We start from the raw sequence: 22,991 nt of genomic DNA, 5'->3' as shown, positions 1-22,991 counted from the left end.
AAAATGTTTTAAAGTATAGTAAGGTCTTAAAAAAATCTAAATGGTATACCAGGTATTGACAACTGAAAACAATATTTCATGGTATCTCAAATTGTAATAAAACAATTTAAGTATCTGTTATGAAAAAGTATTTTGTTTTGGTTTAAAATATTTCTGAACTGTGGGAGTAGAAATCCAGAATAAAACGTGATTTATCACTTATTTATATGGGTATGTGATTTAGGGTTTTGGTTTCAAAGGTCTGCTCTTTTACAAAAATGAATAATATGGAAATGGGTCTGAATGATTCTATATATATAACCTAGTGGAATTGCTTGTCAGTTCCACGAAGGGAGTGGGATGAGGGAAGAAACATGAATCATGTTACTATGGAAAAAATTTTAAAATAAAATAAAATATTATTTTCTGATAAGAGAATAGAGTTTTTAAAAGATAATTCTGAACACTATTCATCTGAGGCTTTCTTCATGAGCCAAAGGAATTGCTAAGTGATTATTTTTTATTTTTCAAATAACTCTTATCGTCTATGTTAAAATCAATATCTATTCCAAGGCAAAGGAGCATTAAGGGCTATGCAGTGGACATTAAATGACTTGCCCAAGGTCACAGAGTTAGGAAGTGTCAAAGGTGAGATTTGAACCCAGGACTTCCTGTCTCCAAGCCTGGCTCTCTATCCACTGAGTTATCTAGCTGCCCCAAATGATTACTTTATTATTGTTAATAAAGCAGAGTCATTCCCTTCTAGAAATATCTGATAAGAAGTAGATATAAAATGGAATTTGGAGTCAAGAGACTTGAGTAAATTCCAGATGTATAAATTGATGTCATTTCATTTCTCTGAATCTCACCTTCCTCTCCTCTAAAATGAAATTATCTTTATGGTACCTATTCACTTGATTGTACAACTTACTTCACTATAAAAATATTTGTTATCATTATGGAAAGTTCCACCCTTCTATTTGGGAAGAAGTATTCTAGGGATAACAGGATGGTATTTCCACTCAGCATGGATGATCTGTTTGGTATTCTGGGGGGGGGGGGTTCTTCTATATGTAAAGCAGAGAAAGGAGGAATTCCAGATTCAGAAATCAGAAATATGTTAGCTATGACTTTAGAAGTAACTAAAAGAGTCTGTGTAGGAACTTTTGATATCAAACTGTCCTGAAACCTAAAAATAAAGTATAAGTTCCAAAGAGGGTTTTGACTAAGATAAGGTTTAGGGCTAGTAGAAAAAGTTAAAGATCACTAGAAAACATATTGAACACTATAATTGGCATTCATTTTTCTAAAAGAGTTGTTTTTTGAGAATATTTTACTAATTAACTTTAAATTGTTTTACCAATTTACTAATACATTTGTAATCATAAAATATTTATGTTTATTATAAGAAAATTTGAAAATATGGGGTTATAGATTTGTCTAAAAGGCTTGAACAAAGAACCCCAGTTTTTCCATTGTATTCAGTCAGTTTTTAGTCAAGTCGGACTCTTCATCATCCCATTTGGGGTTCTCTTTAGCAAAGATACAGGAGTCGTTTACCATTTCCTTGTCCAGCCCATTTTACAGATGAGGAACCTGAAGCAAACAGGGTTAAGTGACTTGCCCAGTGTTATATATTAGTAAGTGTCTAAAGCCAGATTTGAACTTGGGAAGATTAATCTTCCAGACTCCAAGCTTTGCACTTTACTCACTGCGCCACCTAGCTGCCCCTAGTTTTATATTAACTCCAGGTAAAACGCTTATCTCCAGTGTCCTCATTTCATTTAAAAATAAGGAGATAGTTCTGAACTCCATAGTGCTTTTGTTCCTCTCCAGCTCTGAAGTTCTATGATTCTATCATTTTAGATTATACCTGAACAGTAAGACATCCCTTGGTATCGACATAAATAATTGTGTTTCAGGTTCTCTCTAACTCATGTGACCAATTCTTTTAAAAGTCAAAGCTTTGGTATCTATTTTAATGATTGATTATGAATATCAGAATTTAAGTAGTTATAGCAAAAGTCACAAAAATAGCACAATTTACTCTTTTTTTCAGCGATCGGGATGCACTTGAGCAAGAATTATCTGATTTTAGACGAAAACATGAAATCTTAGAAGCTTCTTATAAAGCTCAAACTAAAGAAAGAAATGATTTATCAAAAGAGGTAAGCTTTCAAAATTTTTACATTTTAGAAATGTTTTACCTACCAAAATAATAAAGGATTTTTGGTGGTGTTTGTAAAAGAGAAGAAAAGTTATTTTTTATATATTTCACTTAAGAAAATTTTTATTGCAAGTTTTTTCTGTAGTTAATTGTAACATAGGCATTTTATTTGGTTGTTTTCTTCTTTAAATGGATAATAATTTTACATGGTAAATGAAAGCACAAATAAAAAAAGGAAAATAGCCCAGTCTGATGTTTAAAAATTAAGCCAAAATCCATATCCTGTTGAATGTTTTCTTTGTCCTTAGGTTGCAACCTTGCAGCAGTCTCTTACTTTGCTACAAAAGGATAAAGAATACCTTAATCGCCAAAACATGGAACTTAATATACGTTGTGCCCATGAAGAAGATCGCCTTGAAAGACTTCAGGTTCAACTTGAGGAAGCCAAAAAGGCTAGAGAGGAAATGTATGAAAAATATGTCACCTCCAGGCAAGTTTTACTTTATTTTCTGTACATATCAACATAATGCCACTGTCCTAGCCCTTCACTTTTTTTTTTTTAATCTTACCTTCCATCTTAGAATCAATACTGTGTATTGGTTCTAAGGCAGAAGAGCAGTAAAGGCTAGGCAATGGGGACTAAATGACTTGTCCAGGGTCATACAGCTAGGAAGTGTCTTGAGACCAGATTTGAACCTAGGACCTCCTGTCTCTAGGTCTGGCTTTCAAGCCATTGAGACACTCATCTGCCCCCTAGCCCTAATTCTCTGGGGAAAGGTAGTGATTTTATTTTCCTCTTTTGTACTTAATTATTATTAATTATTAGATGACAGTTTATTTTACTTCCAAAGAAGTTGTATTAGGCTAATTGATCCTTCTAGGCACTGTTACTTTTTTCCATTATAAAAATTCTCTCTTTTCCAAAAGCAAGAGGAATAAGTTTACTACTGTTTTATTTCATTTTATAATGTATTTTCCTGCCCATCAGATTTTGATTTTAAAAGAATGTGGTTTTTTTTGTTACTGATTTATGAAAGTAAAATGGACATCATAAGTACCTTTGAATTTTCATTTAGCCAGAGAAACGCATTAGGCACCAAAATGTGCATAAAATTAAGCCATCCTTATTATGTCTCCTATAATCTTTGTGTTACAAAAAGGCATACTAGTACAAGGAAAAATGATGTCTTAATTATATCCTTCACTGTCCATTAAATCCCACCCCACCTCATCCCTGCTAATTCCCTAGAATTCTTTGTAGCTGCTTTGTAGGGGAAAATGACAAGTTATTATTTTTAAATGGAAAACATAGACCTACCATATGCAGAAATGCCTAAGCTCCTAGGAACATATACATACTATTAGTAAAATATTAGAAAGTCATAACAGAAATTATTGATATTTTGTGTTGGCACTTAGAATAAAAGGCAGATTTATTCAACAAGTTTGAGTTTTTAGGTGAGTATCACAAAATTATAGCACCATTGTACACAGCCAACTTTTGCAAAAAGTTTAATATATAATGTAGATGACATAGCAGATTAGACTATTTTTTAAAGGTATAGCTGTCTTAAATCTATAAAGATTCCTCTCTTCCTTTTTAAATGCAGAGATCTTTATAAAACAGAATATGAAAGTAGACTCCGTGATGAACTTGAACAAATCAAATTGAAAACAAATCAAGAAATTGAACACCTTCGAAGCACCTCAAAGGAGATGTATGAACGTGAAAATAGGTAAGAACAAAAACCTCAGTAAAATCATATTTTATTTCTCCATGGTTAAAGGAAAGAATAATTTTGCAGGAATTAAATTCTATTTCTTTGAGAAATCTAGAGATAAAATGTCTTGAGTGTACATATTCTCAAGTATAAAAATGATTATATTCAGCTAATTAAAATGATTTCTATGTGGCAGCAATGACTGATAAAGTAAAATTTGGCAAACCCTAGTTATATGGGGATAACTTTATAGCATCTCACGTGGCAGATCAGTCTTTTATTATGGCCTAAATGACTTTTCCCCACATATTAGCCCAACGTTTCTTTTACCACTTTACTTTGTTTTACAAACTCCTTGGTGAACCTCTCTTATGTTCATATAATTGTGAGTTTAGCAGTCATAATTGCCACCAATGGCATTCTAAATCAGCCTCTTGTCAAACCTGTCCTGAAATGGTGACATGAAAATATTGCTAATCCAGAAAAACTCATAATTCATGTGAACTGACTATGACTTGTATCTTATTAGCCCTTGTGGCTCCAATTGTCATCTGTGTGCAAATGATCCCCATTTATGGAGGTCTGTGTGCGCACACATGCACCCACACACATCCAGCCCCATTCTATCTACTGAACTTAGTCTTTCAACACCAGCTGCCTCTTGGACAACTCAAATTGAAGAAATAGTACACAAGGCACCTGAGACTCAACAGGTCCAAAACAGAACTCATTCTCCTTTCCCCCAACCCTCCATTCTTCCTAGCTTCCCTATTATAGATGAGTTCACCACTCCATCTGTTGTTGCATCTTGTTGCACAATATCTCTCCTACATCCCCAATTCTTCACTTGTACAGACATGCTACCCTTGTACAGACTCTCAGTACCTCCTGCCTTGATTAGAGGCTTTTAGGCTGGTCAACCTGACGCCCAAGCCTTTTCCCCGCACTAATCTATGCCTTAAGTTCAGGTCTGACCATGTAACCCCCGAACTTGTATGACTCCTTAGTATGTATTGGGCATTTAAAGCCCTTCCCAGCATGACCTCTTCTTCTTTTCTGGTCTTCTAACACTTTCCTCCTCTCTACATATCTTGTAGTCTAGCTCCTTTGGAGTCCTTACAGTTTTTCAGAGAAGACACTCCATCTCCCTATTCTGCATTTGTGCTAGCTATTCCCCAGGCCTAGAATCATCTCATTCCTCACCTCCTACTCCTATCTACTTCTACCCTTCTCAAATACTTCCTTTTGGAGACCTTTCCTATCCCTTTATTCCTGCTATTGCTTCCTCCACCTAAAATTACTTTACATTTGCAGTTATGCATAGAGTGATTTGCCTGTGCTTTATGCTCTCTCTTATTAGACTGGGAGCTCCTTCAGAAGGACTGTGTTTCTTCTGCCTTTCTTTGTATTTCAGGAGCTTAGCACAGTTCCTGGCACATAGCACAGAGAAGTGCTTGTTGTTTGACTTAATATTCTGTATTTCCACCACAATGGAAAGTATTTTTAGTGATCTTACATTTCTCTGTTTAATGCCTCATCTTATTATCAGAAGGGCACTGAACAGAGCTATTTCTCTTGTTAAATTTTCCCAAAACTATTGATACATCTTGACATACGGATGAAAAGGGAGACATTTTGTTATAAACAAAGGTATAAGGAGGTATTTTGTGCTACTGTAGCGATCTTTTTTAAATCAACAATTAGCATAATGAGATACTATATTCTCTCTATATTTTTCTTATCATAAACTGGAAGAATAAGAAATAAGAAGCTCAATAGAAGGATGAATGGCAAATGGGTATGCCTTGGAAGGACAAAAAAAAGGATTGTCAGAATGCGTTCTATCAGATGCCAATAAGAAATAGGTTTGTTTTGTTTTTTGTTAATTTTTATTTCTAGAAAAATTTTCCATGGTTACATGATTCATGTTCTTACTCTCCCCTGCACCCCCCCACTCTCTGTAGCCAACATGCATTTTTACATGTGTTATTGATCAAGACCAAGAAATAGGTTTTTTAAGTAGATATTTAGTCATTATACTTTACAGTACTAATGATAAGTATTTGCAAAAAGGCCCTCATGTAAATAAATACAGACTATTTCTCATTGTCAGTTGCTGAAGTTGAAATTGTAGAGAAACTATATGAAGAAGCTTTAGAAGATGATATGTATATATTTTGTCACATTACAGATTGGGTGGAAGGTGGAAATGATTTAGTTATGTGATGAAACTTAAGTGTAAATGGTGTCTACAAAAGATTAGATATAATCATTATTTTTGGGGGGTGGGGGTGGGAATGGATATCCCTGCAGTATCAAGAGAAAGCAATGATAGACTTCCTATAATAAATTTAGGGGAGAACATGAAAAGAATCACAAAGAATAGGAAAGAATTAGTTGGTTGCAATCTGCATTACTAAAGAGAATACCCATGCTGATGAAATCATCTATTCAACTGGAATATCAAGGGAAAATGTGCTGATAATTAGAGAGAGCCAAAAGTGGAATGGGCTACCTTAAAGAACAGTTGATTCTCATTTATCAGCTGTCTGACATATTGTGTTGACATCATGGTGTAATGGATAAAGAACTGGTTGTGGAGACAAGAAGACCCGAGTTCAAGCTTTGTCTTTGATACTTAGTAGTTGTATAATCCTAGGCAGGTTCCTTAGCCTCTCTGGACCTATATAAACTGAGGGAATTATGCTTCAACATCTCTTTCCCAATTATACATTTATGATTCAATGCCTAGTAAGGATCCTTTTTTCAGGTATACTCTGGACTAGATGGCCACTTCCAAATATTAAATTCTTTAACTTTATTATCTGGGCCCTGAAAAAAAGAGTCGTAAAGAAATGTCTCCTTACTTTATTTCATAAATAGGAAATCTAAGACCAAAAAAAAAGGTGATTTCTTCAACAGTTACTTTAAAAGTCTGTGGCAAAGACAGAATATGGAGCATCTTCCTTCTTTAATTCCAGGTTGTTGCTTGATATAGTCTGTTATTAAGAGTTCTATCAATGCCATAAAATAAAATATGTACATGAAATTAAGTCCATAAGAAATATACTTAAAGAATCTTATTAAAAGTATTGCTTATATTAATTGTGTTTAAAATATGATTTGCTTGATAGTCTGCTTGAAAGGATTATTTCATAGAATTATTGTGGTATAAGGGAAACTAATTTTGAATGGCACCATTATCTAATTAATTTCTCCTCAGTCTACCTGCCCGAGAGCTTTAAATGAGTTTGGGCAGTACCACCTTTAATGCTTTAAAAAATTTTCCTCAAAAGAAGATCATTATATCTAATCTTTTGTAGAACTATTTGAAATTCAGAGTGTAGTTGATATATATTTACTTCATTTTAAAATGCTCTACGAGATATTCTCATAAGAAGTAAGTACCTCATTTTAACCAACTAATGAGTGTAACAAATGGTACTAGCTTTTTATTATGCTGAATGCGTATCATTCGGCTATCACATTTTGTGTAATTAACACAGAAGGAATATCTCCTTTGATTAGTGTTAGGATTTATATGTACAGTAAAAAATAAACTTAAAGAGAAGCCTAAAATTTAACCTTAATTTTTATTATTTATAGGCTATGTCTGCCTTTTTGAATGTTAAAAAATTTCACATCTTCACACAATAGTAGTTATAAATAAATTTTATTTCTTTATTAATAACTAATAATAATTAATAAAAATAACCTAATTAAATACATTTTAAAATTCAGATTTTATTTATCTCAATGGCATCTCTATATAATTTTAAACAGTAATATGTATTAGGTCCTTGGGAGAAATGTTTATTTATGATACTAAGCCATACTTCATATTTTGGTAGAGTTAAAGTTAAAAACAAAGTTGCTTGGTCCAACTTTGCATTTTGGGACCTTTGTAATAATTTGCAGGGATCACATGCTCCACAATTATAGAATCACTGATCTAATTCATTTTGTAATTAAGAAATTTATCTATTTATTCATTTTATAATTAATAGTATTTTATATTTATACCTTTCAAATTATTTATTAGATTTACCTCAGTGTTTTGGTCCTTTAGAAGCATTTGGAATCCTAACACTATCATTCAAACTATTAGCTACTCTTCCCAGATTTGATGAGTATGCCATCTTTGCCTTTTTTTATATCACTGATAAAAATAGCACAGAGCCAAGCCAGAACTTGAGCTGCTTTTGTGAGTTGATACCAAATTTTGGGGCCTGACCATTCAACAATTCCAAATGTGGAACAGCTAAGTGGATAAGAGCGCCAGGCCTGGAGTTAAGAAGACCTGAGTTCAAATCCAGCCTTAAGAACTAGCTGTGTGACCTGGGGCAGTCACTTACCCCTGTTTGCTTCAGTTTCCTCATCTATAAATTGAGATGAAGAAGGAAATGACAAACCACTCCAGTATCTTTGCCACTTTGCCAAAAAAATTCCAAATGGAGTTATGAAGAGTTGGACATGATTGAAACAACTGAATATCATATAGCCCATATAAATCCATCTTTTCCACAAAAATAGCATAAGGCCTTTTTTTCAAATGACTGCTAAAACCACAGTAATTGTATCTATACCAGTATCCCTATCTATGAGTACAGGAACACTGTCAGAAAATCAATGAGGTTACATGAGCATGATCTGTTTTTATAAAGCCGTATTTGATTCTTTTTTTTTTTTAACATTTAATAATTTTTATTTTTTTAGAAAAGCTAACATGGTTACATGATTCATGCTCTTACTTTCCCCTTCACCCCCCGACTTCCCCACCCCCCATAGCCGATGCGCATTTCCACTGGTTTTATTAACATGTGTCGTTGATCAAAACCTATTTCCAAATTGTTGATAGTTACATTGGTGTGGTAGTTTCGAGTCTACATCCCCAATTATTTCCACCTCAACCCATGTGTTCAAGCAGTTGCTTTTCTTCTATGTTTCCACTCCTGTAGTTCTTCCTCTGAATGTGGGTAGCATTCTTTTCCATAAGTCCCTCAGAATTGTCCTGGGTCATTGCATTGCTGCTAGTACAGGAGTCCATTACATTCTATTTTACCATCAGCCCATGTAGTCTCTGTGTACACATATTTGGTTCTTAAATGTTTACCATGTTTTATGATATGTTATAAAATTTTGGCAATATTTAAAATCAGATTCCTTCATAGTATGTAAAAATTACATTCTATTCCTTTAAAAAAGAACTATAACATTTACTCCTTTTTTATCCTGCAATACCTTGCATAAGTACTACCAGGTACTTTATTGTATATTAGGTTTTATTAATTTGAGCTTGTTTCATTTCATTTTCAATAAATTTTATTGATGTCTTTTGGTTTTGTGTAATCATTTCTGAAATCCCACTCTCTAAAGCAAAATCGAACCCTTCTTTGTAACAAAGAAATACAATCCAGCAAAAATAACAGATATAATGATCTGTCTTACAATGTTTTCCCAAAGTAGTCCCCTACTTCTACACAAAAAGAAGGGATCTGTATTTCACTATCTGTTGAACTCATCTGGAACATCTCCAATAATTGTATTGCTTGACATTATTTTGCCTCTAAATAAGAGTTTTTGAGTTTTATGAAACTTAGGGAAATAATATCACTATGTTGTTACCTTATCATTTTGATTCCATCATTTTAGTGCAACTAAAATCAACATTGTTTGAAACTAGGCTGCTTATTTTATAGAATCATTTGTGGTCATAAAAGGCACTTTTGAAAATAAGCAATTACTTTTATCTATATATGAATATCCTTAAGCATTTAATGAACAAACTAGTCAGCTACATCAGCTGATGTAGAGAACTATTTTAGAAGTGGAAAAGTAGAGAACTATGTAATGGACAAAAAGGGGGCACACTAAAGTATGGGATGATCTCCTTCCCTTGCTGAGTGACAGAGGGGTAAAAGGTGATTGAGGTGATAGGAGAGGGATGAAAGGGATGGCTGAGTTTAGGGAGGAATGGACAAGGCGGTGTTAGGATGGTAAGGGTACAGGGTGAGGTGTTCAGGTCAGAGACAGAGGATATTGGGGTAATAGGCTGAACCCTTCCAGGCAGGAAAGGTACCTTACAGACACAAGGAATAGGGCCAGACAGAAGTGGTTTGAATCTGACTTGAGGGCTTTCTTGTCAGTTTCTCAAGTCCTCAAAGGAGGTATCACAAGGCCCCTGTCAGTGAAATTGAAGGGATTCAGGAGGAAGCGTTGGGCAACTACTTCCTCCCAAAATGGATGCCTCCAGTTTCCCTCAGGAAATAAAAGAGAATTATTCCTTCCCCTTAACCCTTGCCTAATTTCTTCAACACAAAGATTCTCCAGAGGTTTTGATTAGGTAACCAAGGGTTTTATTAATGTTTCAGGGTTGGTCTGGAAGGAGAGAGGGGTTCAGGATTTCTGACAACTGCTATGGAGAAACTAAAGATGGGGGAGGGTCACAGGAATGGGTTAGACTAAGAGAGAACCTGCTCTCTCAACCTGGGAAGATTTGGCTGCTTTTAAGGTGGAGGGTATACTAAATGGATAGTTTGAATTCAAGGATGTCCTACTTGCCTATTGGGGAAAACTAAACCTACAAAGTCTTTTCACTAAAAACCCAAAAGCCACCCTGCCTCCCAGACCCCCGGGAAAACAGGCAAGGAAAACAGGGAAATAATATGGAGAAGGTCAGGGAGAGGTCCACAGAAATTAGCCAGGTTCAAATTATTCAAAGACAAGGCACAGGCCAAAGAAAACTGAAAGCCAAAATAGAACTCTGGTTGATCCTTCCGCTCTGTTCAAGCCTCGGGGACCAACTGAACTTTCTCTCAGAATTCTAAGGCTTAACTGCCAGAAGTTTTCAGTTGGCCCCCTGCAAGAGCAAAACCTCTCTTGCATCTTTTGCATTACAACTATTAGAAAGGACAGTTAATAAATTTTCTTGGGTTTATGTTTTCTCCATATCTTAGTTTCCTTATATAAGAGGAATGTTTTGCTTTCTATGGAGAATGGGATATTGTGATTGTAAAATGAGATGATACATTAAGGTCTTAAGGAAATGGAACCACAAATATTTGGTATTATCCCTGTAAGATCACAAACATATTGCAAACAGAAAAATATGGCAGAAGAATGAGATCAGAAGGTGAATATAGTTCAACAAATGTGTTTTGTCAAAAGACTGTATAATGTTGCAAAGAATATAGTATTCCATTTTTAAGTAGTTTTATAATTGGTCTGTCAGGTTAGGAAGTAGAAAAGGATACGAAGAGGGCGCTTTTAAATACAATAATTAGTGTCACTATAGTGATTTTTTTCTTTATCCCACCATATCAACAAACGCTATCTTGACCACAAATTACATCACTTTGCAAGTGTCCAAGAAAAAGCTTTCGCATTTCTTGCAGAAACATGCTATGATGTAAAACAGTTTTGAATCCAAGTTTATTTATGAAGGTTTGTTGAAAAGATATAATACATTACAATTGAAGATATTTTGTATATTCCTGGAACCAATTTTCAGGAGTTCCATTCATCATTGTAAAAGTGCATTTCTTCATTTTTGCCAAAAAAATCTCTTTCTTGTTCATATCTCACCATATATCTTTATAATTTTTTTAAAAGCCTTTTTATGGAAAAACTTAAGTAGCTCTTCCTTGTCAACTCTATAAATTAAATTACTCTTGAATAAGTGTTGCTTTATAAGTAACCCTTTACTTTCCTTTCTGAATATAGAAGCAGGTAACCTAATTTACCTGTCTCCCTATGAATAGGTATAACCCATACATATCAGTCAATAAATATTCACTTGAATAGCCTCAGACATTATAGGAACTCCTTTTATGGCAGCTGCCACAGTTTGGTATTTTCTTTCCTGTCCTCTGTCCTTTTACCATACAAATCTCATACTTTCTAGGATTCTCCCTGAAATCCTAGTCCTCAAGAGTCTGGGATTGAAAATTGAAAAGTTGGGATAACAATCCTCTATCCTACTTTCATTTCCTCTAAGAATTAGTTTGGTATGTACCCCTTCCGGTCCCTCTCCTCCTGTTAGTGAGTTATTGTCATCTTTCTCACTCAAAGTCTAGCCAACACCCTTCCCACTCCTCTTTTATGTGTCCCCTATTTGTATGTTTATCCTTCTCTAGGGGGTTAGAGTGAAAAGTGAAAAGAAAAAAGGAGTGACACTAAAAAGAACCTTTCTATTTCTGTTGTTGCTAGCAATTATAACCCATTGAAGTGGGTAGAAGCTGTGAGACTAAGTTCTATTTTGCATCTGTTCATAAGTCTTGTTTGGAATGAGCAGGTTGTATTAGTGGAAGGCAGAACTGGGGAGGCTAGTACTCCAGCCTTTGGAAGAAAACAAAAGGAGCTTTCTCCTTGTTATTCCTTATACCAAGAACTTCTATTTCTGCCCATCTCTTTATACCCACAGTATCCAATCTGGTTGAATTTCCACAAAAGACTATATAGGCTCCATTTCTCATATTGTGTTTAGAGGTTCTTAGAGATTTTATCTACCACTCATAATAGATAAGGAAAATGAGACACAAAGAGTATGCCGTACATAAGTTCATACAGTTAATAATAATAATAATTCACATCTAGTGATTCCTTCTATTTTTATTATCCTTGAAATAACCTTTAATACTATGTATTGGTTCCAAGACAGAAGAGCAATTAAGGGCTAGGTAGGCAATGGAGGTTAAGGGACTTGCCCAGGGTCATACAGCTAGGAAGTGTCTGAGGCCAGATTTGAACCCAGGACCTCCCATCTCTGGGCACCACTCTCAATCTACTGAACCACCCAGCTGCCCCAAAATAATCTTTATTATCTTGAAGAACATTGTGATTTAAATGATTTAATTTCATATCTTTTTCTAAAAAATCTCAATTGTTTTACAATATCTATTATCTATTATCAATATTGTTTTCCTGTAACCAGTACAAGGAAGTAAAAAGGAATGAAGGAAGGAAGAAAAGATTTATTAAGCATTTGCCATTCTTTGCACTTTACAAATATCTAATTTATCCTCACAACACCCTGGAAAGTGATGCTATGATTACCCCATTTTACAGTTAAGGAAATGGAGTCACACAAAGGTTAAGTGACTTGCCCATTATCTCACACCCAGTATCACACAACTAGCAAATTTCTGGCATTCCAGGCCCAGTGCTCTATCCATTTGCACTACCATGTAGCTTCCTTCAGAATGTTTATATCCTTTTTCCTTTGACTTTCAACAATGTGAAAGATTCACCACTTTCTCAGAAACATTTAAATTTCAATTTCTAAGCATCCTTAAAAGGAATTATACACTAGATATACATAATGCTAGAATCCACATGTTCTAGTGAATAAGACACTAGACTTGGAGTCAGGCAGATTCGGGTTCAAATCTGGCCTATATAATTATAGGCTCTGTGACCTTAGGCAAATTCCTTAAGTTTCCTGTGCTCCATTTTCCTCTTCAGTAAAATGTATAGGCAGAATTTTTAGTCTCATTTATCAGACTATAAAACATGAAAGCCACAGTGGAAGTTAAAGACAGTTGGCAGCTGGGTGGCCTAATGGCCCAGAGCCAGGAGGTCCTTGGTTCAAATCTGGCCTCAGACACAGACACTTCCTAGCTGTCACTTGACCCCCATTGCCTAGCACTTACCACTTTTCTGCCTTGGAACCAATACACAGTATTGATTCTAAGAGGAAAGGTAAGGGTTTTAAAAAAAAGTTAAAGACAGTTAAACAGAGTTAGGACTATGAATTTAGGGAATTCGTTGCTTTTATCTGGCCCTCAGTTTTCTAATCTGTGAAACTGATTAGCTCTCATAGAATGAGGACTAGCTACAGTAGCAAGTAAGATATTTTTTGCATATTTTTAATAATACTTTCCATCACCTGTTTGTAAATTAGTAAAAATGCCTCTCAAGTTTCAAGTTAACTGTTAACACCATAAGACAATAGGTTTTAGAGCTAGAAAGGAACTTAAAGATCATCTCCAACTCTCTCATTTCATAGATTAGAAAACTGGGGGCCAGAGAAAAGTGAAATCCCTAAATTCATAATGAAGTAGCAAAAGCTGGGAATTCAAATATTGATCTTCTGACTCCAAATCTGGCTTTCTTCAAAACACTGTGCAGTTCTATAAAGTTGAGAGATTGGACAAGATGTTGGCCAAGGTGTTCCCCCACAACTCTAAATACCTTGGTTTTTTTTTATCCCTTATGGAGTTATTCATATGATATGTAAAATATGTTACAGTCTCAATTTTTAAATATATAATATATCCCCTTCATTGCTTGTCTGTGTGTTAATGGGACCTTCTGGCTAAGATCAAGTGAAAAAAAAGATTAGCAAAATTCTGTAAACATTTTCAAATGATTACAAGTTTTTTGTAATTAAAAAGGCTTTCATTCCTACCTAGCATTTTCACATTTCCATTTATCTTAATAAAACGCCCATCTGCTTTTTTTTTTAAGTTACTACTTTTTATATGAGAAGAGGTCCCAAGAACAAAATTATAATTGTTAGGAATAAAAGGGGGCCTGGCCAGATTTATAATCGTTTATTAAAAAACAAGAGAGTGAGAGATGAGAGAGAAAAGAGATATAGATATATTTTCCTTAAGGAAAGATTTAGGATCAATTCTCCATTTGGCTGGCTTAAGGCCTTACCTCAGCAGCAGCAAGGCTATCTTTTCCGCTATTTGTGGAAGTCCGGAAAGAGAGTGAAATGCCTTCCCACCTGGGTTTTTCAAACCTTCTTCAGTCCACTCACTTTCACACTTCATGCCTGTGGGCCAATTGTTGGCCCATGCTCCTTCATTAGGGCCTCCCAGAGGACGATGTTGCTGTGCCTCATTGTCCCTGCAGCTACAAGATATTCTTGTGTGGGTTGACCACTTGAAAGGGAAGCTGGGGACTGAGGGGAATACAGGTGGAAGGGTTAAAGATTAAGGGAAAAAGGATATAAAAAGAGAAAATAGATACAGAGACACAGGATTCTTCAGCATCATGTCCAGCCTGTCAGCTCCTCCTATGATGCTGAGAGAGAGACAGAGACCAACAGGTGTACTGAGTTTTATTGAGGTTTCCAGGAATGGGGGATGTGGGATTGTCAAACAGGTGGAGTGATAGAGACATTAGCATCATATTGGCAATCAGCAACAAGGCAAAAGAAAGGAACCCAACACACTGGCACAGCCGGTTCCCAGACCAGAAGTTAAATTGGAAGTCCTACTTCCTCTATATCTCTGGCACCCTCTCATACAAATGCCATTACAGAGAAGCTATAGAAATTGCATGCCAACCTTCCAGACTGCAGACATCGGGAGAGGTTTGAGTTCCACAAAATTTGAGCCATTTCAAGGATCCAGAAATCAATCATGTGAAATATCAGAAATATATCCATAAGTCTGGTCCATGAGCACCTTGCTCTCAGCTTTTGAATACATCTTTAATACTTTCATGATTCGTTCATACCTGGAACTCATCAGTCCCCCACCTTAATTGTGGGCTTTCCCACTGACCTCTAGGGCACCAGAGCTTAGATTCTGCCCTTGTGATAAGATCCCTTAGTTTCCTTTACACATAATCCAGAAGACTTGTTTGGTTTTTATTAGTCAGAAATTTTTGTTTATATGCTGAGTTTGTTTTCACTTCTACAACTTCTAAGCTATATGTACTTATAGATTTATTATGAGTATTTTGCCTTAAGAATTTACTTCATTATTATTTTTGAGTATGTTTGTGAATGTATAGTCAAGTCACCATTTCTCTGGATTTCAGTGTTATCATCTATAAAATGGATGCATTGGCTTAGGTTATATCTAAGGTTCTTTCTAGCTTTAAATTATTATGGTTTCATGAATTTTCTAATTATCTTTTCCCAAACAATTTATATTCTGATATTCTTATTAACACACCTCATGTCAGTTTTCAGTCATGAATGTTAATTAAGGTTACCTTTAGAATGGATAATACCAAATTATCTCTGCCTTGTGGTGATCTTGAATCAGACATTTAAAGTCATCAGGAAAATGGGCAGCTAAGAAGCATTATTTAGGAAATATCTCTGGGTTAAGAGTAGCAAATCTACATATTTTTGATTTTGATTGTTGTCCTCTTCAGATCCCCTAGCTCTCATCAGAAGAGAAGCATAATCTTTATTGACAAACAACAACAACAACAAAGGCTAATATCAAAAAAATACCTTCTCTCATCACTTCTCATCAGTACCACTTAGGTAGATATCTTAATTTGTTTTACCATGTCCATTGTATTCTCTCTATAACTGAATTTCCACACAATCCCCAAATTGATATTCTTCAAGTACAAATTTGACTACATCACTCTCCTGCTTAAGGAGTTCAGTGACTTTCAGGAAATATATAATTTGGTACCTTTAGGCCCTGGAAGATAGGTTTGCAGGTAGGATGTTTCATTCTTTGTCCTTGTATCTACAGTGCCTAATAATATGCCTGACACATTATGCATTATTATATGAAATTGTTATATGAATTATATGAAATGTGTTGATTGGTCTTCTGGAATTGGGTTGATTGTTGCATTGATCAGAGTTCTAAAGTCTTTCAAAGTTGTTTTCCTTTACAGCATGACAGTTATTATTTTAAATTGTCTTCCTGTTCTTACTTCATTGTTCATCATTGTTACTGCAAATTTTCCCAGATTTCTCTCTGTTCCTTTCATTGTTTCTTCATTGTATTTGGTGTTTTCTTTGTGGATTGTCCAGATTTTCTCTAATGATAGCATCATAGGCTTAAGATTTCTTTCCCATGGTTTTTTTGTGGTCTTCTCACTCAGGTTCCTCAGTGATAAAATGAGGATAATAATAATAACACTTATCTCCCAGGGTTGTTGTGAGAATCAAAAGTGATAATATTTGTAAAGGTCTTAATGCAATGTTTTGGACTAATAAATGCTTATTCTTTTCTCTTTCCAAAGCAAACTTTTTGGCTTCACTAGATTCTGGCCACTTTTTTTTCTAGATCTTGACTTGATGGAGTAGTTTACTTCTGTTATTCTTTGTTTGACTTTTCCTGGTTTTTGTTTTGTTTTGGTTTTTTTGGAGACTTGGATTCCTATCTGTCCTTCCCATTGTAATAAGGGACTGAGGTAATGGGGTGATATGGGACCAAAGGCTGGAGGTAATCAAAGAAATAGGCTAGAGGTAGTAGGGAAATTAAGGCAGAGGTATGGTTGGAATAGAGGATAAGGCAGGTTAGGGACTGAAGGTAAAGTGAATAGGGGATAAGGCACTGTGGATAGGGTTTTATGGATCCCCAAGGCAGTAAAGTGGATAAGGAGGATACTATAGTGGAGGTGGTAGATTAAGTTGGTAGGAGAAGTAAGGGAATGGCTGAGTTTAGGGAATATAAACACGGAAGTATAAAGAGTTGCAAGGGCAGACAACTACAGCCTGAGGGACAGACTGGGACATAGGATTTAAAACAGAGACACTAAAGGGAAACAGACTGAGCTCTTCAGATAGGAAGGGCACTTTTACATACAAAGGTTAAGGCCAGCCAAGAATGGCTTGAAACTGACTAGAGGGCTGCTAGTCAGTTTCTCAGGTTTACAAAGGAACAGTTCAGAGGAAGTATTAAGATTGCACTTCCTCCAAAATGGACACCTCCAATTCCCTTTACGACTCAGAGACAATATGATTCCTTTCTTCCCTTCTCCCTCTCTTATCAATCAACTAATGAACTAGCCAAGGTTTGATTACTTGACAGACTGGGTTTATTGATTTATAGGGTTGATTGGAAAGGATAGAGGATACACGGTAACCCTAACAGCTGCCTAGAGAAAGCTTCAGGTGGGGGAGGGAGACAGGAACATGAAACTGAGAAAGGACCTGCCTTAACTCAGCCCTCAAGTGGTTTTATAATCAATAGGGTTAGGAAGGTTGGATATGATGATTCAATAGATAATTTGTAACAAGGGTAAGCCCTATTTGCCTATTTAAACTATCAAATTTAAAACTAACACTCCAATCTACCCTTCTTTTGAAACCTCACAGAAATTCAGGCAGAGAAATGAAGATGGGGAATAAGGGAGGTTAGGGAGATTCAAAGGAAATAGTTAATCTAACAATTTTTAAGAGAAAAGCTGCAGAATTTAGGCCAGGTTTCAATCCAAAGAAAGAGCTCAGATTGACCTTGCTCCTCTTCACGAGTCCCCAGGGTCAACTGCACTTCCTCAAGATTCTAAATCCTTATCAACTGTCAGAAAAACTCTGTAGTAAGGCTTTGCAGGGCTGACATGCACCCTATTTGCACTACACCATATATCTTAACTATATGTATTGGAATAAGAGACTCATAAATGAGTAGTCAGCCCGTCTGTGTGGTCTTTGGGGCTGATGATTGAAGAAGGGATTAGAGCTAAAAATTAGACTCAATAAGCATCAAGGGTCAGTTCTCCTGGATGCTGGAGTGGCTAACTGCTGTAGGGTCATTGAGTGGTGAGAGGGCCAGAAGGCAGAGCCTCACTTTCCAGGCTTATCATCTATTACTATTCACAGATTCTGTGTTCTCTCCCAACTGGTCTCCTTGCTGTTAGAGGACACACTTTCTTTCTCAGTTCCTTTCTTCCTGTCCCTACAATTATTTAGTATTTACTTAATTTACTTATTTACTTGGTATATGTTTGTATTTGCTTTGCCTTACCTTATTACTTTACCTTATGTATTTGCTTTGTATATTTTTGCATTTGTTTATCTTTTCCTTTTACTTTCCCTCAGTAATATACATAAGCTCCCTGAGGATAGTACTCTCATTTTTGTCTTTGTATCCCTAGGATTGAGCATTATGCTGGAGATGAATATATAGACTGATTTTTTTGGTTGTTATTGTTATTTATCTTTATTGTTTCTATTGTTCTGTTTTGTCTGACTCTTTGTGACCTCATTTGGGATGTTCTCATCAAAGATACTAAAGTGGTTTGCCATTTCATTTTCCAGATCATTTTACAGGAGAAAACTGAGGTAAAAAGAAATAATTTTTCCTAGGGTCACACAGCTAATAAGTATCTGAGGCCAGATCCACTGTTCCACTTAGCTGCCCTTGGCAGGGCTCAAATTAATGGACATAAATGATACTTAATTCAAGATTTACTGTTTCTACCACTCTGATTTTACCTTATCCATGGGAATTTTGAAAAGCTCTTGTAAAGTTTTCTATATGCTTCTACTGTTGTCCATTTTAAGTCTCACAGTTAACACTTGACTTGGTCTGTCCGTAACACAAAACTCATTTCAGGATTCCTCAAAGTAAAAAATGAATTGTCAATTAAATAATTTATTTTCTTATGGCGTTTTGTAGTGAAGTATATTGGTTTTCGTTTTGAACTTATAGATACTTCAATATGTACCTGCTCAAATATCCTGTATTAAGTTCTTTTTAAAAATTTTTTTTCAAAAGGAACTTTTTCAAACATTTTAGCATAAGCATATATAAATCTATCTGTTAAATTTATTTGATTGTTTATTAATTAGGCTACCAACTAAATAAACCTCCAACACCCTTTTTAGGGCTGATGTAAAGTTTCATTTTTTAAAGTTACCTCTTCTCTCCCTCGTCCATAATAGATCATATTTTTTATTTTAAATCCTTGACAGTATTCTGGGCCAATTCCTAGTAGTTCTGATATGTTATCTAATTTTCCTGTTGATTCTTCTTTCTATCTTTACTCTATACACTTTGCTAACCTTCAAATCCATTCATCTCTTTTAAGTCATATTCATCTGCTTTCAGATGCTTCTTGTTAATGATCTTTGCAGCTGTGGTTGTTTTGTTGACAAATAGTTTCAGGCCCTCTAGGTCTTGAAATTCTCTCTTACCTTCAAAGAGAAAAGTTCCTTGGTAGGATATGAAATAGTGAACTGAAATAAGTTAGTAAGATGGCTCACTGGGGTTGTATATAGTTGTTATTGTTACTATCCAAAGAAACATTCTGCAAGCCTGAGTAGGCCTGAGAGTCACTCTTAGGCCACAACGTTATCTGACTTTCTTTTAAACAGTAAAATAGGTTTATTTATAGTAAATCAACAGGAGATGATGGAGAACCAGGGTAAAGGAAGTCCTTAACTCTAAAAACTAGATATTCCTTCCAACTTCTACAGATTCCTCACAGAATCTTCTTCAAGATCTTCAACCTACACTTTACTACTCTGGTCTCTCTAAAAACCTCAGACTAATGATGTATCCTGAGCTGGCTGGTCCTCATATTAAAGATAGTCACAGTAAAAGTTCATCAGAGTAGAACATGTGTAATCTTGATGATCTTCTTCAAATGCAAAGATGGCTGCAGGCCTCTGTCCAAAGATAGAGGTTCTTTCAGGATCTTGCTCTTATTTACTCTTAATAATGAAACTTCTCAGACTCATGAGTCAGAAGCTCACAAAGATGTCTGGGAGATGTTAACTGGAACAAGGATAGACAGAATCTCAGTTTTTCTCACTGGTTAAACTGCAGGAATTTCCAGATATCAGGTAAGACAAATCTCCTTCTACAAACTGCCACTGGAAGTGAACTCTCCACTCTCTTGCTCAAACAGGACAAATGGATATTCAACAGTCTCCAGTCCTCGGGTTTAAATGTTCTCCACATTCTGGAATTACCCCTTCAGTTCCATGCATATGCCCAGACCCTTTTGCCAATCTTTTGCTATGCTTGCAAAGTTGCAAACCCCTAATTTCTTATTCTCCCTTACATTCCCCCCTTTATGCAGATCAAAATTCATTTTGATAAAAATAGTTTTGGTGTCTGTACTCCAATAAACTTAATTCCCCTTATTGTATTCCTAATCTATATTCTTACCCCCAAATAGCAAAATGCTCCACTTATCTAATTCTTCTAACTTTCCTATGCTTTGGATTTGAACAAAGGAAAAGGAAGGGAAAGGAAAGGATTTACAATAAATTGTTATAAAGATCCAATTAAGTGCAAACATTTGCAAAACACAATAAGCAATGGGGCAGCTGGGTAGCTCAGTGGATTGAGAGTCAGGCCTAGAGACAGGAGGTCCTAGGTTCAAATCTGGCCTCAGCCACTTCCCAGCTGTGTGACCCTGGGCAAGTCACTTGACCCCCATTGCCCACCCTTACCATTCTTCCACCTATGAGACAATACACCGAAAGTTAAGGGTTTAAAAAAAATTTTTTAAAAAACACAATAAGCAAGATTTCTGAATAAAAATATAAACTGCTGTTATGAGTAAGATTAGATTAGGTATTGATTATGTATTGATTAAGTTGTACATAGCAGGAAGGAGCTAGAGCTGGGAATTCCATGTTGGAATGAAGGAGGAGGAAGTCTGTCTGTGCCCTGAGTGTGGACTCCATTAGTGGTGGGCAAAACTGTTGCCAGCCTGGGAGACCTCAGAGCAAAGGACATCCTGCTTCCTGTTTTCCCCTGTGATCCTGTGTGGTGTGTCATCTAGCAAAAGGACAAATCTACAGAGCCAAGAGAGGAGGAGAAGTTTGAGAACTGGAGGACAGTGCTTCAAGCAAAACCCTCTCTACTTGGTTCCTGAGACAACTTTAGCTCCTGGCATCCAGAGATCATCAGTGGATTGCAGTGAGAATCCCAAAGCCACAAAGTCCTAGCTGTACTCAAGCCTGGCAGGTTCCAGGTTTGAGGCAGAAACCCAGAGACTCCATTTACAGCTCCTTTGGCCCTGTTAGTTTAGATCACTTGGATAAGAGTAGAATAAGTCCTCCCATTGCCCTGTGGTTTTATCCTTTAGATTTTTAGTATAGAAATCCTTTCCCACCTTTTATTCTAACATAATTAAAGCTGTTAAGTCCCTTTTACCTTGTTAGCCTGTTACTTATACTCTGGTCTAGTGGAAGCTGGGTGACAGTTAAGATCAACTGCCATTCCTGTGGAGATCCAGTAAACTCTGGTCTCTTCAATCTGGTCCAGTCTCTCATAAATCCTAGAGCGTGTTCCCACAAACCACTTAGTTTATTGTAATATCCCTGGTGACCCCATTACCTCACTTATATTTTCCTACAGTTTGGCACTACCCAGATGGGTGGATAGAGAGACAGACAGGAAGTGAACAGTTGACCAGCTAGATTCATAAAGGAAGTAAGAGGGGCTTGAACATTCCAAGAGGGAGCTCAGCTGAGAGTTCTCAACCAGTGGTGAGCTGCTCAGAGCTTCTCAGCCCCCACCCCAGGCCATTCATAAATCTCTGTGGGTAGGGGAAAATACTTTCAAGCTTGCTGTTGCTCCAGAGAAAGGGATTTTCTTCATTTTTTTTTGTTTTTGTTTTGTTCTCTGTTGCTTTGTTTAATTGTACCTGTATTTAATTAATTGTGTTAGTAATTGTTATTAGTCAGAATAGTGGCTAATAATACAATAGACTTTGTTTTTAGCTGGTCTGTTTGGGGAGTGATGGGCACAATGGTGGTTGAAGACTGGATAGACTATGTGTTTGTGATATTATGGAAAGGTGTTTGGGCTATTCCTTACCTGTGGTTTAGTTATACCCAGGTATTTTAGAGGGATAATGGACCTGGAATTTGCACAACCGATTTTAACAATTAACATATTGGATCTAATATGTCACATGCCAGTTCTGATTCTGACTGGTTATTTTGTATACAGGTTGAGGTGGATATTATATCATATTGGGTATTGTATTAAAATCATTGTGACTTGGTGTTTCAGGGATTCTGAAACCAAAAAAATGTTAAGGTTATTGCAAATTTAGTTGGATAATCTAGAATTATGTATGCAAAACGGTTCTTTCTCTGGTCAATCCCTTGGTACTTCCCACACTGGCAACATGACTGAATATGTGAACATGGGCATTTCTGGCAAAGGTGTTCCAACAAAGGCTGAGCTAGAACAGCAGGCTCAGAATAAGGCTGAAACCCCCATTAACCTTTTTCCTCTTCGCGATCTTCCCATCGTTCGCAAAAATGGTGTATTCCACATCAAACAACACACTAGATTCAGGTCTGAGGATGTAGAAAATCTGAAACGTAAGATCCCAAATTTCCACGATGACTCTGGGAATTTGTGAAGATCTTCAAAGCTTTTGTAAAACAACATGATCCAGACTTTGAGGATTGTTGGTACGTGTTAGGGGAGATCTTATCA

At 36.0% G+C, this 22,991-nt stretch overlaps 1 protein-coding gene across 1 annotated transcript in view; it reads left to right on the top strand.

Annotated features, from left to right (window-relative positions):
- Positions 1-22,991, top strand: part of PIBF1 (progesterone immunomodulatory binding factor 1) — a 320,388-nt gene that overhangs the window by 67,059 nt on the left and 230,338 nt on the right. The window contains exons 7-9 of the mRNA XM_044670598.1: positions 2,039-2,147; positions 2,455-2,636; positions 3,757-3,882. Of these exons, the coding sequence (XP_044526533.1) occupies positions 2,039-2,147; positions 2,455-2,636; positions 3,757-3,882 (417 nt within the window). The remainder of the gene's footprint in view (positions 1-2,038; positions 2,148-2,454; positions 2,637-3,756; positions 3,883-22,991) is intronic.

Source organism: Gracilinanus agilis, chromosome 3, assembly GCF_016433145.1.
Source record: "Gracilinanus agilis isolate LMUSP501 chromosome 3, AgileGrace, whole genome shotgun sequence".
NCBI classification, from domain to species: Eukaryota; Metazoa; Chordata; class Mammalia; order Didelphimorphia; family Didelphidae; genus Gracilinanus; species Gracilinanus agilis.
The sequence above is the reverse complement of the archived record's forward strand: the minus strand, read 5'-3'. Positions and strand labels throughout refer to the sequence as shown.